The sequence below is a fragment of the Convolutriloba macropyga genome, chromosome 4, assembly GCF_964194025.1.
Source record: "Convolutriloba macropyga chromosome 4, txConMacr16.3, whole genome shotgun sequence".
Taxonomy (NCBI): Eukaryota; Metazoa; Xenacoelomorpha; order Acoela; family Convolutidae; genus Convolutriloba; species Convolutriloba macropyga.
In genome coordinates, this window is record NC_134471.1 from 39968746 (window position 1) to 39993630 (window position 24885).

At 34.2% G+C, this 24885-nt stretch overlaps 1 protein-coding gene across 2 annotated transcripts; it reads left to right on the top strand.

Annotated features, from left to right (window-relative positions):
- The first annotated feature begins 253 nt into the window (after positions 1-253).
- LOC142337670 (solute carrier family 2, facilitated glucose transporter member 4-like) lies at positions 254-22518 on the top strand. 2 transcript variants are annotated; one of them, XM_075387088.1, is made up of 8 exons: positions 254-314; positions 582-748; positions 3819-4127; positions 5383-5662; positions 10071-10205; positions 15284-15569; positions 21891-22139; positions 22379-22518. In XM_075387088.1, the coding sequence occupies exons 2-8, from the start codon at positions 740-742 to the stop codon at positions 22452-22454; spliced, it is 1344 nt and encodes a 447-aa protein (XP_075243203.1). In that variant the 5' UTR covers positions 254-314; positions 582-739; the 3' UTR covers positions 22455-22518. The 2 variants fall into 2 exon arrangements, with proteins under 2 accessions (XP_075243203.1, XP_075243205.1); XM_075387090.1 differs by having other exon boundaries at positions 21891-22038; positions 22379-22504.
- The last annotated feature ends 2367 nt before the right edge of the window (positions 22519-24885 follow it).

A 24885-nucleotide genomic window follows, 5' to 3' on the forward strand; every position in this document is an offset into this window, starting at 1 on the left:
TGCCATAAGCGAGCCTGAGCCTAGACCTTGACCTGGAATATAACAAAACCAGGGCCATCCCAGCCGCCATTGGTTTTTTCTATCTTTCGAAACCATAGCTGGCGATTTAATGTGAACTTAAATGTCATGAAATTGAACCGATGTAAAACTTATATCTGGCATTGATTTTACAGTTTGTTTACTTTGTTTATGCGATTTGTTTACTGCAAGTAACCTGAACTTGAGAATAAATAAACTTAATAGTTGTGTCACATTTAGTTCGCGGCCTTTCCAACCTGAGCAGATTTTTTTTAGATGGCTAGCAGTTATCAAATGTCGGATATGTTTCCCTTCCCTCGTGAACGAAGATTTTGATCACAGAAACATGCATGAACACTAAAATAAAAAAGGTTTTTTTTTCGCTGGGTTTTGCTTTAATGATGACTTCTTCCTTTTATCGATATTTTTAGCATTTAAAAAATGTATATATGAAAGGTATAAAATGTAGACAAAACTATTAGTATTTACCACAATAGATGAAAAATATAATTATTAAAGTTATGATCATGCGCAACCGGGGGAAAGGAAACCGTCACTGTTAGTGATCCAATGTCGTCCAATAATAACACCGCCAGCAATAACACGAATAACAACAACAATAATAACAACAACAGTTATAGCAGGTTGCTTCGTGTGAACAGTGGTGGCAGCAGCGGAAGGAACTCGCCTGCCTTCAGCACTCGTAGGACCACCTTGGAAGATGAAAAGGGTAGTTAGTTATAATGGATAATGGGCAATTTTTACTGGGCAATTTTTAGAATTGTGAAATTGATTTTCTACTTCCCGTGTCGAAATTACTTCCCTGATTACCCCCTAACTGATGTAAGGGTAGGGGGTAATTGTCTAGGGGAGGTAAAATGATGCAAAGATTAGGGGGTAATGGGGGGGGGGTTAATGTGGAGTAATGGGAGAATTTTCATATTTGACCCCCAAAAAATTTCCCCCAAAACATATGTAAGATTAGGTGGTAATTTTAGGGGGGGGGGGGGGGGTAAAACGATGTAAGATAAGGGGGTAAGGGGGTAATGGGGAGTAATGGGGGGAATTTTTTAGATTTTACCCCCCCCCCCAAAAAAAAAATTACCATCCAAAAAGATGTAAGATTACACCTGCACGTACCTGCACGTACCTGCGGTACCTGCACGTACCTGCAAATGCAGGTAATTTTAGCTGAAATGTGCATGTAGTCCCCCTGAACATTTTACCTGCATTTAACCTGAACAGTCCAAATTTTAGGTAATTTTACCTGCACAATTTACTTTGAATTTGCAGATAATTTACCCAATATACCCTTACAGTGATTGTACTGTAGAGGTAGTTTACCTGCAAATTTAAGGTAAACTGTGCAGTTAAAATTACCTGAAATTTGGACTGTTCAAATAAAACGCAGGTAAAATGTGCAAAAAATGTGCAGACTACATGCACATTTCAACATTTCAGGTAAAATTACCTGCATGTTAGGGGTAATTTAAGGGGGAAAAACGATGCAAGATAAGGGGGTTATGGGGGTAATGGGGAGTAATGGGGGAATCTTTAGATTTCACCCCTTAAATTACCACCAAAAATGTAAGATTACGGGGAGGGGGTTAATGGGGAGTAGATTCATATAGATGGACCGCCAAGAATTGGGCAGTCATTTACGGTTTGGAGGCTAAGGAGAAGCGGCTCCGGGTACAGAGGTTGCGGGTTCAAGACTGTCAACCTTCGAGTGTGGGAACTAAAACAAAGTCAGATTAGGGTTTTCATGGGGATACTCCCAATTACCCCCTACACTTGCTTGCATCATTATTTGGAAGGAATTTGCTAAAAAAATTCCCCCGATCACCCCCCTAATCTTACATCTTTTTGGGGTAAAAATTTGACACGGGTTTTTTCACATTATGTCCAACTCAGGGATCTGAGAATTTTACTCAAGTAATAAGGTCTGGTATGACACCGACTATGACCCCTGTTTTGTGTAGGAAACTGTTAATTTTTGCAAGATAAAAATTTATCTTCTCAAATCCGGCACCACAAAGATTCTGCTAAGACAAAGAAAATCAGGCGATAGTATTATATGATGAGCACTTCTCATTCTGGGACTTTCATCTTGTAAGATCTGACAAAAAATCTTATCAATTAAATTTCTCCTTGAAGCGTTAAAACAATTTAATGACATTTGATTTTTGCATTTTATTTTAAACTTCAAGGAGACATAAAGCCTATTAAAATAACCGCAACCGCAAAAAATGTCTAATGAAACCCAAAACGCGCATGAACGTAAGATAAATTCGCTAGCTGACAAAAAAAATTGCGTAACAAAAGGTTTCCAGTTTTTGGAGTGTACCATTTTTTAGGAATAATTCGTAACACTGATTTGACGCTTGAACTCTACAGCTGTTGATGAAAAACTGAGAGACGTTGCAAATTGCAACTTTTGGGTAGCTCAAGGAAACAACTGTAGATTTGAAAACAGAGTGAAAGCAGTTGATTTGACATGACAACCTTCTATAGGGGAGTTTCTGATTCGAATTATGAATCGATTGTACACTGAAACTATTAGTAAGAACTATGAGAACACAGGGACAGCTCACATATTTTACTTTCAACTTTTAAAAAAATCAGCTCTCATTTGCGTCCAAAAAAGAAGTGTTGAAACGTTCCACCACCTAAATTCTTAGATTTCCATTAGTAAGTCTTAAATCATTCAATCTTTTTAGCTTCCAATGTTTTCCATAAGTAAATTTTCATATTAGCTCCTGATGATAACGATTATTCTTTAGAAATTTTTGGGGAATTTTTTCGAGATGCCCTAATAATCAATGCACGCATTTTTTGAACTTAGATGTTACATATAAAGGTTAGGGCACTTTCTTTTCGAGCAAACATTACTGTCGTATTTCAGATCTTATTTTAACCAAATGGCAAGTACTTTTGTTAAGCTGGAGAGTCATTCCTTTAACCCGTTTTTAAAACAAATTATAGATACTGTCAGATCTATAATTCAGATACTTTGTTGCCAGATTTTGCTTAACGCTTCTTATTTTTCATTTTTCTTAAAAATAATTAAACATTCTTATTCAAATTTTCACGTCTGGAAGTTTTTGATTCCTAATAATTTTTTGTCATTCATTCTGAAATTATTTTGCTCTAATTGAATTTTATTATAATTATAGTGAAAGTTAGAGTTGAACTTAGAAAAATTTGAATAAATTTTGGTTTTGATGCCAAAAATTGTGCGCTCCTGTATTTTTTTTCATGATGTCGTCTGTCCCATTTTATGTGATGTATCAAAACAACTTTTTAAATTTTGTGTTTGTTTAGTATAAAAATAAGTAAGTGTGGTTCTTACGGCGATATTTCACTCTTTTGCTGATTTTATTTATGTAGCAGCGCTTCATTTATTAGTTTCAAATGGCAATTGTTCAGAAAAATCATTTAACGCCACATTTCACACATATATTTTTAGAACTACCTTTCACTAAATATGGGATAAACTGGGTGAAGTGTCAACGCTAAAATATCCAAAAAATGTAAGACTCATTAATACAGTGATAAGATGTAAGAGTTGTTGTTTTTAGCGTTGAAAGCGGTGAAAAAAATGCGGCTAAATTTGCCAGAAATTTTCTCCGCCAAAATTTTGCATAAAAATTATAAGAATAGCGGTGAATGCATCGAGAGCTCTACATTCAAAATTCTCTTCAATTGTGTACAAAAAGTTTGAAAAAATTGACAAATTTAGCCAGTTTGCGAAATAAATTTAAAAATCCGACCAGTAAGAATTTGCCAATGACGAAAAGGAGCCACCTCACGTTCAAATAACAAGTCTCAGTGTCCAGCGACCCTCAAGTCCCCTAGCTGTATTTGCCCGACTCGCCCGTACTCCGAGCCCCAGCCTCCGATCACGTCCAGCCCCCGAATCGACACCTCTCCTTCCCTCAAACTCCCTTAACCTTGCAGATGAAAGCTTCAATGCAACTTGGAGTGACGAGGCTACGAAGCCACTGTTTCCCTGTTGGAGTTTTATGATGGTGATGTCTGTTCTAACTGCACTGATTGGCGGTTCGATTCCCGTTGGGTACAATTTGACAGTGCTGATTCATGTTCAGGTAGAAATCCTGTAATTATTGTCAATGTAATGGGAATACCACTATTAATCAGGGTACTAGGGTCAAAGAGTACGCCAGTTAATAAAAAGAAGTGTTGGGTTATGGACTTTCGCAAGCGGAATAAAAAGCGTTTTTAACTAAGTAAAAGAATTAATTTCTCAAAAAATGAGAGAATAACAAAATGATATTTTACAGAAGAATTAAGAGATTTACAGGATAGATCTGATTATTAGATCAAGATGGTGATTTGAATTTGGGGATGGAAAAGGACTCAAAAATCAGCTGTATATATACCCATTATCAGTGTGAAAAAGTCAAGATACAAAACTAATCTTAGCACCGTGATTTATAGTGGGGGTCGCAAGGGTTACCCAATATGGTTTGCTTCTGCAAATCAGTCGCAAAGGGAACCATAAATGGAATGCATTTGCACTTTTCTAAGAATTCATTCACACTTCCGGAGATATCATCATCATTTAATACATGCTGGGAAGATTTTACATCAATTAATCTAACTCTAATTATAGTTATCTAGATTCACCAATTTGAACCGAATATTGATTCTCAGCACCATTTCTTGACGATTCATTTATATAATTTCTTTGATCAAAATCATATTGCTTGTCTTTCTAATCTGGTAAGTCAAACTTTCTTTTCTAATTCTCACTAAGTTTAAGACTATAGTTTGATCGATATTCTAACAAGAAGCAAAATGATCGATGCTTTTTCTTGATGTCATTGTTGCCGATGAATGAGCCGAGTTTTTTTTTAAAAAATCAGACTTTTCGGGTCATTCCGATACAAATATTAGCCCTATTCACCACGTTTTGAGCACATTTCCAGCTCATTTTTTGCTAGCCTCTTCATAATTTCAGTACGTTTATGGTGCATACATATATTAAATAGCATATGATCAAGATCTGATAAATTCAGCCAGCTTATTTAATATCGCTCAATTCAAATTAAGCGCATTTTCAGCTCGTTCTATTCAAAAAAAATCAGCACGCTTTCTGTGCATTTCTGAGAAAAATTTGAGCTCATTTCGGAGCATTCGAACATTTGCAGACCGCGACGTCCCAACTTTGGAGAAAACTATGAAGATTTACTGCATACTTTATTATTACCATTTCAGGACCTTTGGCAATAAGAAATAATCAGCAAACATTTAAATTTTAGATCAATATAAACCAAGATTATTTATAATGGAGACCACGCAGATTGCAAGAATTCAAAATTAAAAAAAAAAAATTTTCAGGACCAGCTAAGGGAATGGATAGTGAGCAACCATCAAGTCAGTTTCAATCAGCTGACTTCAAATAACTGGACTCCTGATCACCTGATGTGCCTTATCAATTCTTCTGCCTTCATGTTGACACCTTTCGGATGTGCGCTGGGAGTTTACGTCAGCGACAAATTAGGGCGAAAGGGGGGATTCTACATAAACGCAGTTCTAGCATTCATTGGAGGATGTTTAATGTTTTGCGGAGTGGCTTTCAATTACTGGGGGTTGCTTTTTACAGGCAGAGCATTATCAGGTAGTATATCTTATTTGGCGAGGAAAAAGTTCAAACATACAAAGTAAACGTGCTACTGCTTAGAGAATGGATTATTGGCGTTATTAAAAATGTAGGCTTACGTGTTATCACAAATGTTTACGTTCTTGCATTTGTGCACCATGCAAAAATTGTTCAATAAAAGTTACAATCAGGTTCTTAATAACTCGAGGATTTCGCTAGTTGTGGAAGCAGCGCAAAACAAGTTCCTTAATGCAAAAGAGTATAGGCATATGTCAAAATTTTCTTTTGTAAGAGATAAATACTGTAACACGCTACTTACTTGCATTCAACTTCGCTACCAAAAATTGATTTTTGTGTATTTACAACTGTTAAGAATAGTTTACAAGCACAAAACCCATTCGAAACTCTAAAGCTGCGTATTGCAGAAAATTGCAACTTCCGATCTCGAGAAAATTCCTTCATTCTGTTTCATGGTCCTAAGAATTTGCGTTACAATTGCCATAAGATTTGCTTGCAATTGCATGTATTTTTGATGACATTGGGATAAATTCCGAAAGCAAAATGGCTAGCTAAAAAACAGTTGCTTGCTTGGCAGGGTTTACCGTTGAACTGAATTCGATTCGTAAAATGAAATATGGACTGCACAGCGGTTCTAAATTCTCTTGATGGAAACGTTTCTCCTCCCGTTGAGCAAACTATTAGTAACATATGCATTTACCTGGAACAAAAGAGCACTCAGATACTGGAATCACAATCCGAAGAGCAATATTTGAAGCGAACAACAAGCAAAAATTGAGAGATATCAACTCAAAGGTTGCTTTATATTTAGAAGTGTTCCTCTTGTCTCCATTAAAATGTTACCGAAGATGCTCACTGCTGTATAAATTGGGTGTTAGATATTACCAATGGACATCACGACTTGGTTAGGTAGATGGATCGGCTCAGACAAACGAGCCGAGGCACTCACCACTTATTATAACTAGTTTCATAAATTTCGATCTCAAAATTCGCATTTGGGGAAGAAAAAAACTGCTGCGCAATTTTTTGAATCTGATGAACGAAAAGAAGGTTTTTACGGACGAACGTTGATGTAGTGGATAAAGAAATGTATGATTATGCTAAAAATCAAGGTTTCACAGTTACTTTTTGCAACTCAAAATCAGAGATTTATTTGAAAACGGACAATGACAATCTCCAGCTCCATACTATTGTAAGTAAAAAGCCATTGACGAAGCAGCCGCTACATGAAGGACAGAGAAAAACAAAGTTGAGTTACAACAGAATGTTCGAAAATATTAGTTTCGAAATAGCCATTCGTCTAACATAATCCTTGCTGTTGAGCTAATTTAAAAATCTCAGACTATCTATAGTCTATCAACCACCAATGATTAATTACGAAAACATTGAGAAAGTAATTGAAAGCACACTTTCAAACAACACAAAGGCCTAAATACGTGGTGAGTTTAACATTGTTTTATCTAAGGACAACGCTTTGGCAAAAAAACTAAAAAAGTTCGAATTGTTTTTTATGTTTAAAATACAGGTCCAAATTCAGTAACCGCAACTTATTCCACATTCATTGGTCATGTTTTCTCGAGCTTTGATTTTGAAGCTCAAACAAAACGTTCTTTTGTTTTTCTCAAATATCTATTATATCTATATCAAAATGTGTAGCTAGTCTCTATATCTATTCGTTCTGGCCCGAATAAACAAATTTTTTGAAACCTTGATAAATTGACAGACACATTGGAGCGCCTTGCTTCAATCAATAGTGTGCGGAATTTTTTTTAAAGTTCATCCAACAAGATTCAAGAGTAAATCACCTACTAGCGCAATTCACCAACCGCAAAAAATAGAAATAAATTACGCAAAGCCAGGAATCTTCTAACAAAAGTTTTTCGCAGTGCAGAACTACAATTTCACGACAAATGTTTTCTTTTGAGGAACATTATAAAAATTTATTTCAAACTTACTGGTATTTTTGCGACATTGATTTATTAACAGATATAAGGATTGAAGAAAATGAGTTCAACAAAATTTTTACAACAGTCAAGAAAACTTTTCAGAGAACTTTGACGACTCTAAGTTTAATTGAGGTCAAAAAGAATACGCAAAACATTGCTGCTGAAGACTTTCCCCTTCAGGTGCTCATAAGCGTCGAAAAAATTGAAATTTACATCTTCCCGCTGGTTTTTTTCATGGACAAAACATTTAAGTGATATAATTAACTCCGCCTCTCTGTTATTGATGATTAATTACACAATTTTTCAAAAACCGCCTCGAAAATTTTTGAAGACCATGAAAGACATCAATTCATTAAAAAGGCGACGGGCAAGAACCATTCTTAATAAGAACCAGTTCTTATTCTAAAAATGGAGCCGAAAAATACTTTTCTGTGCGGTCACAATTCGTACAAGTAAATGAGCGGAAATCACCTGACGAACAATTAACACGTGGTGAAACAAGTGTTCAGTGCTAGGGCGAATATTGTTTTTATTCTATGAAAATGATTTCCCAAACAAAAAGAAGTAGGTGATTTTTTTCTATTTGCAGACGATAGTGCTGTATTTGCAAGCGCAAACAAAAAATTGTCACAACAGCTCACTCAAAAATGACAACGCTGAACAGCTACTTGATTTTTGTTTTGGGCCCTTCAAGTTTTGTTAATTACACACTTTTTGAAGGTTCTCAGAAAAGAAAAAGTGTTGGGAGATACTTAACTTTTTTAATTATACAAAAAATGACCTTTTCTGAGCACATTACCGGAGTTACAAACAATTTAGCGAAATTCTATAGAATTGAAGTTAAAGCAACACTTCTTTTTTTCTAAATATCAATTACTTCGTTTTATCATGCCTATAAAAAGCAGTTTTACAAAACGATACAGTGATCTATGGTAACACGAAAAAAAACCTTGCCAGACGAAATTTTGAAATTACAGCGGAGACTTAAATGCTATTTCCCTCAACAGAAACAGTTGAGTTGAAAACGGCAAAAATGACTGAAAACTGGATTGCTACGGTTTCTAAAATTTATTTCTGAAGTTTCTGTTCAACAAATTGTGCGGTCAACTCCTCAATGAATGGCCAAAAAACCTATTAATTATAAATCAAAATACCTGCTGTAAACGTGGCAGCCCAAAATGCGGAAATTGTCACGAAGTTCTCTTTTTTGAGAAGATTAGTAATTGCCCAAAACTTTGCTAAAGAGAACAATCTAATTCCAGACAATTTTTCATAAATGTTTAATTTACAGTAATGGAAAATTTTCTCGTGTTTTTAATTGAACTCCATTTTTTTTTATTCTACATGATCTAGTCTTCAAGTAGAACACCAATTAATGCAACCCCCGTTTGGCTTGCTTTGTTGGCTTACTTTTGAGCTGAATTGCCTGTCAAGGAACCTTCTAGAACATCCACTTTTAAATCATTGAAACTTCAATTGATATTTGGTTTCTAGTAACTTAAATCATTCATTAATCCATTCAAAATTTGAAAGCCACCTCAAGTTGAAACTTTTGTTATTTTTTTATTTATCGTCTCTTATCGGTTATGAGAGTCAACTGAAACAGAAATCATCCCTCTTCAGTGAATGATCTGCAAAATCGATTACCTAATGATTTTGAACTTCATTAAGAGCAAAAAAACTAAATTAAAAGAAAAGTTTATTTATCTCATTATCTGTGCTTCAGTTTCATAAATTAGAAAAATATAAGTAAGTTTTAACTATCTACAGGATCTATGAGCAGAGAAGTTTGTTGCACTCCCTTTTTAGCGTACCAAGACCTAGTAACTTAAACAATCTACAATTCGCAGCCAGTTTTGTTACCGCACAGGACTAGATTGAAAAATTATCTCACATTCGCCATATGATGCTGACCACTATAAAATCGATGATTTTAAAGTTAATTGACCAAAGGGTCAATTATCTTGAAGGAATCTGGCAGATTCTGGCAGATTCTACAAGACGATGTACCTTCTGCCAGAAATTTCTGTCAGATTCCTACAAGATAACCATCCAGTCTGTCTGGACTAAGTTAAGATTAATTGCAATGGCGGTAAACCTCAATTAAAGGTCACATATAAAGATTTCTAAAGAATAATTCTAAATTCATACATATATGGAAATAGTTGTTCGCTTATAATGAAATCATAAATAAAAGATTTTCTTATAGACAATTCTTGAAACTTTTAGCTTCGAAAACCGGTCTGATAAAATTAATTTTTTGGGAACTTTCAATTTTTCAATCACGCGGCTTTTGATGAAAAGTAAAGAGGGCTCGGTATTGTGGAAAAACTACAATTTTCGGGGTGGAAAAAAACGGATCCTATATACGGCTGAGGGTAACAGAAAAGATCTTTCTAATGTTCAAAATTCAAAACTGTCAACTCGTTAGTGAAACATAGCAGTGATGTCATTTATTACAGGTGTGTTCGTTGGTTCAAGTACAGTTGTGACCAATCTCTACCTCTGTGAAATATCTCCCAAGTACGCACGTTCAACTGTGGGAACAACTTTCCAGCTGGGAGTTGGATTCGGTTTCTTCACTGCCTGCGTACTCGGTTCATTTCTTGGTCAAATATAGAACAAAACGTCTGTTATTGTTCCGACCCTCTTGAGGGGGGAGGAACTATATATTCACATGGGTTTTTTTTGTTCCGTGAATTTTCGCCGCTCGATATATTCATCGTAGAGAGTTGAGACTGGTATCATTAGAAAGCTCGTCCAGCGTAGAATATGGAATTAAAAAGATTTTTTTAATTTTCGTTTTCTACAGGGAGTTACCGAGGTTCAAACTTCTGAGAAAAGAAGAGTGAAATCACGTTGTTTTTATTCACATTTTCCGGAATTTTTGCCTAAATTTTCGTCAATTTTGCTAAAGTTTGTTAAAATTTTTAAGAATAGTGTCGTTGATTTTATTTTTAAAGACGAACAAGCATTGTTGATTGTTTTGATTTAATTTTTTTGGGCAAAAAATCTGGATAAACATTTCAAAATTTAGCCTTTTTCATCAAAAACAGCACGAAATAAGCTACTTTAGTCCACTTTGATTAAATTTGCCGACAGTACACCCAGAAACAACACTCATACAATCGTTGTAGACTCAGAGGGGGGCTATTTCTACTTCAGAGTCCGCTGAGAGTGCACTGTAGTTAAAACTTTGCCGTTTTTTGCTAACTTTACTAGTTGATTATCAAAAATGCAGAATTTATTTTGAGTTTTCAACTAAAAAATTATTTATATCTACAACATTCGAAAAATCAATTGTTCCTAACGGACAAAAAGTATTAGCAGGGGTAGTTTTGGGTCATTCTTGGACTGTTGCAATCCAAAAAATCGGGTTGTAATCAGTCGGTCTTTTTTTTTTAAAAAAAGACTTTTTTTTAATAATAAAGAACAGAACATATCAAATCAAAGCTCAGGAGTGATAGGTCCAACAAATTCGCTTGCTAAGCAGCTCCAAGCTAATGCATTTAGTTTTTAATTGAAAGTTAATGGTCGTTTCTTTTTTCAAAAATAATTGACTTTTCAATAAATAATGGCTTAATTAACTTTTCCTCTATTTTTTTCTTAATTTGTTCAACCTCCAGCTTAGCGTCAGCAAAGAAAGACTGCTTCTTCTTTCTACTGATTTAACATTTATTCTCGGTTGCAGTTTTAAGCCTGAAGTTATTGTTTTCTGGCTTTGATACTACAAGATTTCAGATTTTTGTTTGTATTGATATTAGCCAGTTTTTCACGTTTTCTAATTTTGTCACATTATCACATTATTTACAGTTCTTATGTCACCTTATTAGCATTCAAAATAAGGCACAATTGAACATATTAAAATCCTGAAAGATATACATCATCGTTTTACGGCCTCGACGCCTCTTTCTTGAAGAAATCAATTGAATTTTTTAATTTTGTCTCTAACTGTCATTTATACTTTGTCGTTTCGGTCGTATGAAATTTCCTGTATAGTGATAGCTTTCATTGGCTTTTCATGGAAGAATTGAAGAACCGATATTCTGATATTAGTAGAGAGCTGATGGCTTTCGTGACTTTGAAAACAATCCTTTTCCAAAATTTAAAAAAAAAACTTTTTAACTTCGCAATTTTGTTCTTTTTATGTTTCTTTTTGTTACCTAATCTCGCTAGTTAATTACAGGTAAAATATGACATTATGGGTGTCTAGGGAATAAAAGGGATTGGTGTCCCAAAATCTTTTGTTTTAAGAATTTGTTATGACCTTACTGGCTTGGACACCGGTTTTTCACAAAAAAAAAGTAAATTAATTTGATTTTTGTCATATTTGACGTTCTTTTCTAGATGCAAGAAATATTCTGGATAATTACAGGTCTCGAGGGCTTCCTTTTCATGAATAAACGACCCTATTTAAATAGCTCTTTTTGTAATTAATGCCTTTCATGAAATTGAATGTAATTTTGTTTCGAAAAAAAAATTAAAAGTATTACATACTTTAGCACTTCGCTTTTTTGTCTACTTGTTACCTAGTCTTACTACTGAATGGCCACGTACTACGTTATAGCTGTTTGAAGAAGGCGCAATCAAATATATTTTGAGTGCCAAAATTTGGCTTGACGGTTTTGACAGCGTTTTCTGGCAAGTTTCAATTGAAATTTTGTTTGTTCTTTGTTGTTCTTTTAGCCGCTTTAAAAAATGAATAAGGACAGGTCCTAATGCCCTTCTATAGAAGCAGTGGTGATTGTAAATTTGTGGTAATATTAATTGATTACTAATGGTATTTATTACTTTGAAGTCAACTGTTTCAAAAAAATAAGTTAATTTTTTTTACTTGACTGTTTTTGTTCTGTTTTGTATAATTGTTACCAAACCTTTTTATGGACTGGTCGCATATGTTTTCTGGTCATTTATAAGATATTTTTGTTTAGTTTTAGGTTTATCTGACGGTATGTTGACTTTGTTATTAAATTTAGTTTTTAAGAGGGACATAAATTTTTTGATGTAATTAATGTTTGTTGTTGTTGTTGTTTGATTTTTGCTGTTCGTCTTGACTCGCTTTCTTAATATTGACATGTTACAGCAATCTAATGCATGAATTTTTACTCCACTGAGTTATTTGCTTTGGAGGCTATCTTATCGTACAGAATTTTTTGAAAAAGACTTGGGCTTTTTGGGATTCGCAAAAAATAATTTTTGTGTTTTTCTATCTGTTCCTCATTTGGTACACAATTATGCCAAAATTGTGGATGGGCGGGGTCGGAACCTTATGTGACATTGCACATTACCGAGCCGCCTTGTTGTAATCTAATCTAAGAAAATGCGTGGCACCGTTTTAAATTGGAAGTTGGAAAATCTGGATTGCAATTTAAACCAGGCGACTGAACTAAATTAAAGTTGATTCTTCAATTTAGAAAACGAAGCCTATATATTACAGAACATTACTTGATCCCTAGTCCAGACCTAGACCTAGGAAAAGACCCAAATAATTTAGTGAGGGATCAATATCGACCAAAACTACACAGTCGGGTTTCTTAGTTAAGATATGGCAAAAGTCTTTTCATGGGTTGAGCATAAGTCTTTTCATGGGACTTATTGGGTAAAGAATGATTGTTTTTATAGGCCATTTGGATTGAGCATGTTCTTTTTATGGAGTGAGCTAAAGTATTTTCATAAGTCTCTATTTTTGCAAACATGAAAAAAAGAATTTTTATTTAGTTTGAACCACATACTGAACCAAAATGGAGCAAGACTAAACAGCATTGCAGCAGTGCAGTGAAACTTAGAACACAGTTGAAAAACTGCTAAAAGTCTTCTGATGTTTTGCCACTCTTAAAATAAGCAGTCATTGCAGCTGGACTATATTGCTACATTACTTGATTGAATGAAACTAAATAACTTAATTGTAATGCCCTTCTTTCCATCAACCATGCTGAAAAAGTGACATTATTCTATTGAATTATGAATCATCACTTTAAAAAATAAGCAAATTTTTTGTAGATTAATTCTCCTTCAGAATTGCAGCAACAGATGAAGGAGAAAAGAAGATGACTACCTAATATTGCAAAATAAATTTCCACGTGAAAATTTTGAGGCAAAAATGCAGACGCATGAGACTTTTGCTTGACCCATGATTTGACAATAGCTCTACTCAATTTTGTAATTCATTATTTTGAGGAATAAAGACAAAACCAATGAAAAGATATTGTCTTGACTTATGATTTGACTTTTTCTTGACGCAGTCTTTACTCAATAATTTTGGTCGAGGAAAAATTAATTTAGCGCAAATTTCTGGGTGATCAGATCTCAAGCTCAAATTTTGTGTCGAGCGCATGTCCAGAGTCACAAAATTTGGGTCATCCAAACAAAACGAGGTGATTAATAAAGTCTAGCGAGTTCTCTTCGTAGTTTTTTTTGTCTAAAATGGTCTATTCATACCTTTTTAGTCGAGCATTGTCATTTCATAGGTCGCAGTCGAGAAACAATTTCACGGAACTCAGAAACATGTTACGACAGCAAAATTGCTTTGGCAACGTTTCTTTTTGATGGTCTTTTCGAAACATTATGACTGGTTGGTTTTTACATTAATGCCTCAGACGAGCTTCAATAGTTATCCTGTAAGATCTTGCAAGATTTTTTTTTATCCTTTATCTTGCAAGAACGCTTGTCTTAGCTATTTTAAGGTCTGTCATTTTTCATAAGCAGCAAGTGAATAGAAGCAATCCTATGCATTAGTCGTCAAAAAAACTAAAAAATGTTCATGCATCAGTTAAGGAATGTTTTCGGCAACTCCTGCAAGACGGTTATATTCCAGTGGTCTTGCAAGATGGACGATTATCTCACAAGACCCTCGCAAATCAGACAGTTATCTTGCAAGATCTAATTTTAAAATCTTGCAAGATATTGCGATAAGATGATGGCCTATCTTTCAAGATAACCATCCGATTATGACTACGGCCTCATATTACTCATTTACTCATTTGTGATAAGTTAAGTAAAAGAAGAACGGAAAAAAGTTATACTATGTTAATTGAGAACTAAGTTATTAACTGAATTTTAATAGAGTTATTGGTTCATTTGGCCCTGTCATCCTGGCGATGGCCAGGCCAGTCTTTAACCACTTGTGGAATTGATACGAAACTATCACAAGCGAAAAAATTAATGCGATCAATTGAGTCCTGAGTTGAAGCCAATTGTATCTTTCGCTAGAAAGTGAAATTTTGGCTATCTGACTCACTTAGAATTTTGCGGCTATGTTGGTGGACCTTCTACTATCTGACATGTCAAATTTTTCGTTCGATATATCTCAAGCGGTGAACGCAAAATGAGCCGACAACCAAGGAGGTTGAATGTCATGTAAAAGTTGAATTCTCATAAAAATAGTGAAATTTTGCCGTTACAATCGCAACGCATATGAATTTCTCAGTATAGTTCATTGTTGTGCACCAATGAAACAAGTTACATAATTTTTACCACATCCAGACGGCCACCATCACAGAGAACTTCAGACAACGGATTTCAGACAATTAGTCTTGGTATACAACATTAATTTATGCGCTGTAATGTGAGTTTTTCGCACGGGTGAATTCTAGTCTTATTCGTTTCGATTATTGCTGCAAATTAATCATTAAAAACTAACAAATCAAGAAAGGAATCTCTGGCACTTGATATCCAGGATCCAGTTACTCGCCTCTGTCCGAACTATCCAAATGGCACTATCTATTCTCAGTTCCAGTCATCACTGCAACCCTCCATGCAATCATCCTCCTCTTTTGCCCCGAGAGTCCTGCGTACCTCATGATAGGTCTCAACAACGGGAAGGCAGCCAAATCCAGTCTGAAGACGTTGAGAGGTCGAGCAGCCCAATGCTCGTTGGGGGCTGAGTTCTTTATGTTGGAGCGAGAGGCTCATTTTGACAGAGCGAATGAAAAGCCAATTTTGAAGAGGTTCATTACTTTAAGGTATGAATTTATATTATCCATTTGAACATTAACCGTTGCGAATCGGTGATTAATCGATCGATCTGCTGTCAAATTAAAATCAAGGAAATGTACTCAGCGGTCCGCTGGTGAATTTAATAAATGAACATATTCGCTGAGGAACTTTTCCCGCAGAGTTCAAATGTGCAAAGGTAGTGCCGCTATACAAAAATGGGATCTTTTCCGTTGGTGCCCCCATTGCGTTATGCGCCCCCAAGTTTTAGAGCACGTGCCATTATCTAGTAAATCTTTACGTTGAAATATGGCACGTGCGTCTGAGGGTTGCAAAAAAAATGCGCCCACTTAGCTCGGGGGCACAAACACAAAAGATCCCAAAAAATGGAGGCAAAGATAATCCTATCAATTGTCAGCGTAATTCTTTGCTTCCATCTGTAAGCAAATTTTTCGAGCGCGTTTTATACAACCGATTTTTAGACTACTTTACATACATTAATTTGTTCTTTTGTAATCAATTCGGGTTTAGGCCTAAAAAGTCGACTGTAGATGCATAAGTTCATATTACCGAAACTATTAGACATGATTTGACGCATAGTTATGAACCTCCAGTTGATGTAATTCTTGACTTGATGAAAACATTTGACACGGTTGATCATTCTATACTAATAAAAAAAGAATTATTTGGAATTCGTGGTTATCTTCTATCCGGCCTGTCGAGTTCTTTAGAAAGGAGATCACAAATTGTTAAGGTGAGATCCATTATCTTTGCAGATCTTCCAGTTAATTGTGAAGTGCCTTAGTGGTCTGTTCTTGGACCTCTTCTTTTAATCATCTACATCAAAGATTTGCATCACGTCTGTCAAAATTTTAAAGTATCTCAATTTGTTGATGATACTTCCGTCTTCTTTGACATGCGGAATAATGACGACAGCAGTGTAAATTGTGAACCTGTCTGAAAGAATGAATGAAATCAAATAAACTTACTTTAAACCACAGCAAAATGGAAGTCGTGTTATTTAAAAACCATTTCGATTGTTACATCAACTCTGAAACTCGTCTTGCAGTATCGAGTGTGAAATTTTTAGGAGTCATAATTGATAAAAAAACTTGAAGTATAAGTCTCATATTAACAGTTTACAACGCTCTTTATCCAAGTTGGTTGTTTTGACCTGACCTATTCGATGCTTAAATTTCTAAATGAACAGGACTTGCTAAAGTTCTACAACGTATACATCAAGCCCTAAATGCAGAACGGAATTTTACTGTACGGTTGTATTTCCAAATCGGAACTGAATGTGCGCAAGCGTTGGCAAAATAAGTTCATGCGAAGTATTTTTTCTGCGCGAATTCGATCGTGTCTCCGCTGGTGTAAACCGTCTCCGTTGGTCAGTCACTGTCAGTTTTTGCCCTGTCTACCTTTAGGTAAATTCCTGGGGCTAACTGAGTGCAGACTGTTGTAAGGAGGGGCAGGAATATGCGAGAGAAAAGACCTAGAATTTTATTTCAGTTTAGCGGTCATATAGTTCCGATTTTTTTCCATTTTTGCTTTTCTTTCATCTTCTGTCTCTGTCACATCTAGGTTAGTCAAAAATCTCTTTGTTCTCTATTCGGGTGGTACCAAAAAAGCTTGAACTTGTTTATTTACCGTCCACCTTGGTGCTCTTTATTATATTGATTTATTTTTAAAAAATTGGTTATTTTTTTAACATTGAGGAAACTAATTTATGATTAAATACTATTCAATGTTCTAACTTGTTTTTAAAAAGTTATCAATGTTTACACGATTCTGGGATAGATTTTTGTAATCTTGGTCAGTTTTAGAAATCATGAATAAATTTTGACAAGCGAAGTTGACAATCATTGTGTGGTGGAAACTTATGGCTCGGAGTCTTATCGATTCGGGGGATATTTTTATAATGTTCATGTCCTTGTACCGTAAACTCTTATTTTTCTGTCTAAAATGCTCTCGTCTAGAATACTGAAAACCCTAGACATGGAACTCTAAAAATTTTTGAAGGAGGAGATAATTTCAATTTTTCATTCCTCGGTTGAAAACTTAGATTTAAATTTTCAAATTTTTTTACACTTCTTGCTGTTTTCGCGCTTCGGTTCGTAATCGCTTAGAAATGAGATCGTAAAGTAGTTAATCAAAAAATCACTCAAAAGCAACTCTAAGAGCTTTTTAATTTCAATCTACCTCAAAGCAAGAAATGGAAAACTGAATAGCTGTTACAATCTATCCAAAAAAAATATCACAATAATATTTTCACCAACTAAATGTATGCGCTTCTAACGTCAATCTTTTAGGTTAACTGAAAAGACAGATTTTTATCCAACCCTCCAAGAAATGAAATCGGGATTAGAATTTTCAAAACCGGCTTCTCCTTGAACTGCAAATTTTGGCCGCTGTATATGTTTTGCTGAGTACTAAAAACGGCATTAATGGAAGCCTTCAAAAAGCAATCAACAATTGGTAAGATTTTACCGAAGTTTGATTTATAAAGAAATTATACATGGGTTAAATTGTTTAAAAATTTATTTATCAATGCATCTTTCCACTTTTAGAATAAAACAAGGAGGCTCGTAATGTGCGGTCGCACATTCTGTTCCGACCCAAGCTCATCTACATTTATGACATAATTGTCAAACAAATGAAGAGATAACAAAAATAGATCTTTTTAAAGCGCTCACGAGATCTGCCATTAAAAAGACTACAAGAAAAAAACAACAAAATAAGCAAAAACAATTTCACGGCAAAAACCCAACATCTAAATTTAAAAGCAACCTGTAACAACGTCAAAATGCAATCAGATAAAACCTTTAATACTCACATTTATTTTTTCCTAACTATACAGCAGACGGATGTTTTCCTTAATAAGACTAGGTAACAAGTCGACAAAGAAAATAAAAAATTAGGTTCAAATAAAATTAAATCAACATTTTTTAAGCTAAATAATTTCAAAAATCTAAAAAAAACTTTAGCTTACAACAAAAAAGTTCTTTATAAAAAAATTAAAAAGTCATTATGAAACCAATCGGACCTGTTTTTGGTTAGACTAAGCCATAGCAACGGACTAAAGACGCTGGAAATTACGAACAATTTGCAAAAACACAAATTATTGAAGCCTTTAAAACCTTTAGCTATTACCTGATTATTATGTATTTTTGTTTCAGTTCTCATTAATACTAATTAAACTAAAAATATACTGAGAGAACAAATAAGTTCATTTGGGCCAAATTTGAAAATCATTGGGAACAGTTACTACCTGAATGCGCTAAAAGAAGAGAAAAAGAAACAAATACGCAACTCACAAAACTTTTATAAAGACGCATATTATCCACCAAACAGAACATCTGTAACGACATGATATCAGTAAACCTGTTAATTTTTGAAATTTAAGCAACTGCATTGGACCTCTGAATGACGAGAATAAGTTAAAAAATGACGAAAATAACAACAAAAACTGAACAAAAAGTTTGAAAAATCCTAGAAAATGTATAATATCATAAACTTTGAGACTATCAGCAATTCACTGAATGCTTTGGGTGATATCATTTATTAAATCGTCAATTACAAGTTTATGAGACCGGTCAAAATTTTACGGCTACTTAAAAACAATAGAAAAGCAAAAAGAGCAAATTCAAAAAAATTAAGCGAGAAAAATTTTGAAACCATTAGTGAATGAATTGTTCAGTAAAAACTTTTCTATTTTCAAATACTTTTTTGAGCAGCAACAAGATTGTTTATTTGTTACAAATTAACTTGAAAGACAAGAAATATAAAAAAAATATTAGAACCACAAAGTTTTTGAGAAAACCCTTAGTATCAAATCCATTTATTCAAGAGCTTTAAACGGAATTAAATAAACACGCTAAGTTCTGCCTCAATAGAAAAACAATTATATCTTTTATTCATAGATCACCAATAACCATCTCAAAAAGTAGTATGGCATTAAAAAATACATTAAAACCATGACATTTTTGAAAAAACCCGTAGTATCAAAGTCATAAATTTCAATAGCTCTCAACGGCAGTCAGTAAATACGCTCAGTTATGCCACGATGAGAGTGCAAGGATGTTCGGCATGCCTAGGTAATCAATAAGACATCACAATAGGTTTTAAGACTATGGAAAAATACAGGCAAAAAGCAAAAAAAATATCTGTAGAAAAGTGAGAGAAGAAAGTGTTGAAGCCAATTAAACCAAGAATTTTTTCTCGGAAAACTTTATCTATGATCCACTGAACGTCTTCACTAAAACAGTGGAAATCATCAATATTAGGATAACTTGATAAGATTTCAAAAGGAACCAATTATACGCAATGACCAAAAATTAAAAAACAAAATTTGAAATCTTGTGGCATTGAAGTCATGTAACCAATAGTTAGAAGATAAAACCGCCAACTAGATAAATTTTGATTGAAGTAGCAAAAAAATTAGTCCTGTCATTACTGAGACTGACTTACAGTTCACAAAAATAAGAGTAAGATTGATTTATGTTCAAAAAAATTCAATTTCTTTAAAATTTAACAGGCTTTATATTCAATAGCTTTCAACGGAAGTCAATAAATACATTCAGTTATGTCTCGCTGTGCGGACAAGAATCTTCGTCATGCATAGGTAACCAATAAGACAACACAATAGGTTTTATGACTATGAAAACAACAATAAACACAGGCAAAAACCAAAAATTCTGTAGAAAAGTGCGAGAAGGGAAGGTTTAAGCCATTTAAACCATAATTTTTTTCTCTGAAAATTTTATCTATGATCCGTTGAACGTGTTCGCTGAAAAAATGTGAGCCATCAATACTAGGATAACGTGATAAGGTTTCAAAAGAAACCAATTTTACGAAATGTGCAAAAAATTAAAAAAAAAATGAAGTCTTGAGGCATTGAAGTCATATAACAAATAGTAAAAAGATAAAAACACTCACGAGATTAATTTTTGGTTGCAGTAGGAAGGAGGGGGTCCTGTCATTACCTAGACTGACTAACAATTCCCTAAAATAAGTTTATGATTGCTTAATATTAAAGAAAACTTTCGAAATTTTTTTTTTCAAAGACTTAACAGTCATTAGCTGTCCCCTCAAAGCACTAGATAGGTTCTTTTAATGCTCATTACGAAACCTATTGCACTTTTAGTCAGTGAGTTTATGCTATAGGATTCCAAAAATTTAGTAAAATCTCAAAAAAAATCAAAACTTCATTAAAAATTACGAAGACTGAGATAGGAATACAAAAAAAACTTGAGCTCCTCCTTGGAAACGAATTATTTATTCCATGGGTTTCATTTGATTGTAAGGGAGGTTCGTCATTAACGGAACCTCGATATGAAAAGTGACTATTCTCTAGGTGAATTGAAAAAACAAAAAGATGTGCCAAATTTTCCAAAAAAGAGCTCTCAAGTAGAATTCGAATTTTTTGATAGTATGCTTCCCTATGAGAACAAAACTAGTCTTTTTTATCGCCTTTCGTCTATTAGGAACACAAAATTGATTTATTTTGTGGCGTGAAATATAATTTTGGTTTAAAATTGTCATAGAAAAAATTGATATCTTTTGTCCATCCTAACAATACAATCAATTGGGATTAAAACTAACCGATTAAACAGGAAACGTAACCCTGCTCAATTTCCAAAAATTTCAATGAAGCTATTTCAGACTTGGTAAGAGAGAAAGCATTTCTCGGAATTTTAGCAGAATAAGAAACCAACTTTTTGAGAAGACTCTTTAATTCACGTTAATTGACGTTAATATTTACTTAGGACAAAAAAGTAATATCATTTAAACAATTCAGTCTGGTTGTAATTGAAAAACTTTACACTGAATTGTCAACTTAATTGTCTTTCTGCAGGAAAACGATGTTGAAATGAACATGCTTGTGTGCATCCAAGTTAGACAGATTTTAATTTCATATTTGCAATAGTTTTTTAATTTTGTGTACTTTCAAGTTGCTTGGAAAATAATGGGTTGGGATATTTTGTGCACATTACCGATCCAGCTAATCGCTATAGAGATGACTTTCGATTTGCTTAACCGTGACTGTAGAAAATTACGAGACAGTTTATTAAGTAAAAATAAAAGAGCCAATTTAGCTTAAGTAAAAAAAAAACAACGCAACCTATTAAATATTTTTCCGGGGAAAACTTCTATCCGTCATTTTTTAATTCTCCGAGAGTCAGTTGCTTCCTAATTTTCTACATTAATGGTTGGCTATTTGCGAGACAGAATTTATATGGCAGCAAAGCTCAGCTTTGAACCGATATTAATCTCTTTTCTGTTGCAGTGAACGGTTTTCAGAATAAAAAAACAAAATGTGAAATAGTTAATTCCATAATTCCATTTAGAAACTTGAGGTCACCTCTCCTCTTCTGTGTCACAGTTGCAATTGCCAGTCAAGTATGTGGAATGACAGCTGTTATATACTTTCCAGACGACCTCTTTTCTGGTCTGTTCAACCATACCATGGACAGTGAGTTCTCAGAGCCACAACAGGTGGGTGTTCTCAATGTGCATGCTGCTCTCACAAATCACAGGAGGCGTAGTGTCTCTGGGTGTCGTGACAAAGTTGGGCAAAAAATTTGTTCTCGTAATCTGTAAGTGACTACACAAAGTTCCGCTCATCTCAAAGTAATGAATTTTTCTTAGTTTCTGAAATTGTTAAGCTTCTGAAGTCAATACTGATACCGATTTCTTCAAAGCCAAATTTTTTATTGCTGAATTGTGAAACATTAATCAATAGGCTAAAACCGAAGTTTCCTCAATCGCTACCAGCTCTGCGCAGCTATCATTTATGGAAAAATCAAATTCTTAATGAAAGCATATTTTGTTTCAGCATTATGCATCATGGCCGTTTGCTTACTCTCCATTGGGTTTCTCCAATCAGACAAGACTGGCCAAGTCGCAACTGACTGTCCTCAACACTTCAGGATACCATTCCAAACCAAATACCTCAAAGTGATCCTCCTTCTATTCCTCAACATATCATTCGGTCTTGGAGGTGGAACTATTCCCTGGATACTAACACCAGAAGTGTTCACGTTCGCCGCTAGAGGCCGCGCTGTTGCGCTCACAAACATGTTCTCTTTCACAGCCATGTTCTGCATGCTCAGTTTCACAGAGCATTTCGAAAACTTTTATTGCGGGTATATGTTTTGGATGTTTGGAGGCTTGTGTTTATTGTGGACAATGTATGTGTCTGTTGGTATGGTTAACAGTGACGGGTTGACGTGTTTGGAAGCCAATCAGCTGTTTGTGAATTCGAGGAGATCTTCGAATAGATCCACTGTTTCCAGAAGCACGATGCCTTTCACACATACTGCGTCGCTCACTAGAAATGAATACAACTACATTTAGTATGCTTAACGAGACATTTCGGCGTATAATGGATCATGTTAGAAATCTGTAAATCTATCCGCATTCAAGAGTTTTGAATAAAAATTAATGTATGATGAAGCTTGCATATGTATCCTTGAATTATCTTTCACGTTGTTGAACACTACGGAGTTTCACTTCCGTTCTCTAAGTGATCAGCGGATTCAAATTTTGCAAGATTTTGCGACAACTGTGATAGATCTGAATCTTGGAGAAAATATGAACATATTCAGGTGCGCTTATGGCCTAAAATTTTGTTTGGGATGCTTAGCTGTCAAGACATGAAACACTTTTCCAGTTATAGAAAAAATCATATCGGCATCAAAGTTATTGCTAGAATCTGACAAAACTCCTGCCAGATAACGAATTTCCGAAAAAAATATCTTTAATGCCATGCTTTTAATAGCTCAAATGCAAAAAAATTCATCATAATTGTGGAAGAATTGGTCTTACTTTATCATATTGGAGTTTCAAAGTTATACAAACCTGATATGCTGGAAATTTAATTCTGTTGGCCACAGCATCAGTTACAATTATTTTTTCAATTAAAGAACAACAAATGATCATCCAGGACAAATTTTCTTAATTTTTGGAATATCGCAAATTTCAAAATGAATTTATTTTTTGACTGAAAATTACAATGCAGATATTACAGGCTTAAGAACAAAAACAAACTGTTGCATTCTGCAATTCTACCTTTGAACGACGCTAGTAAATTGATTTCAGAAAACCGCAAAAAAATCATCACAAAAGCTTGTCCTTTGAAAGAAAAACATTTTGCACCTTAGAAAAAAATACATCTTCAACAAGAAGAAACATTTTCAAATTCAGTCAATATTTGTTCCGACCCCTCTTGGGGGGGAACTATATACTCAAACGGGTTTTCTTTGTTCAGACAATTTTGACCGATCGATATATTAATCGTACAAAGTTGTGAATAGTATCATTCAAAAGACCCTCTGGCGTAGAATACAGAATTGAAAAAATTTTTTGAATTTCGTATATTACAGGGAGTTATCGAAGGTTTGAATTTTCCAAAATTTCGTCTAAAATTTGGTCCATTTTGCTAAAAATTGTAAAAATTGTTAACCATAGTACTGTTGATTTTCTTTTTAAAGACAAAAAAGTTTTGTTGACTATTTTCATATAATTTTTTGGGCCAAAAATTTTGGCTAAATATTTCAAAATTCCGCCTTTTTCATCAAAAAGTTCCCGAAGTAAGCTTCTTTAGTCCACTTTGATTAAATTTGCGGGAAGTACACATCCCAAAAACAACAAACACAAACTTTGTAAAATACAAAAGGAGCTATATTTACTTGCACTTCCATTCAGAATAGTCTAGAATAATAATTTTGTCATTTTTTTCTAACTTTACGATTATCAAAAACGCAGAATTTATTTTTGATCTTTTAACTAACAAATTATCTAGATCTAAATCATTCGAAACAATTGAGTGTTCTAAACGAATAAACAGCACTAGCAGGGCTGGTTTTCTTCCAATCTGGGACTGTTACAACCGAAAAAGTGATCCGGATTGTAATCAATCGGTCTTTTTTAAAAAAAAATCGAGCTTTTTTATGTTGGTTAAAGAACAGAGCATTTCACATCAAAGCTCGCTGTTGATAGGGCCAAATGGTTTCCTAAACGGTTCCAAATTATGTATCTATTTTCCTTATGCGAAAGAATTTGGTCGTTTTGAATTTTAAAAATGTTTACTATTTAAATCAACAATGGCTTTTTTGAACTGTGCCACTAATTTTCTCATAATTTGATCAACTTGCAGCTCATCGCCAGCAAAAATAACGATTCTTTTTCTTCCTTTTTCTATTGAATTATATTTCATATTTTTTTGCGGTTTCACATGTTAAATTAGTGTTTTCTCGCTTTAATACTACTAGATTTCATATTGTTTAATGTGGCACATTTTAATTTATGGCCTCTTTTTCAAGTTTTTTTTCTCGTTTTGTC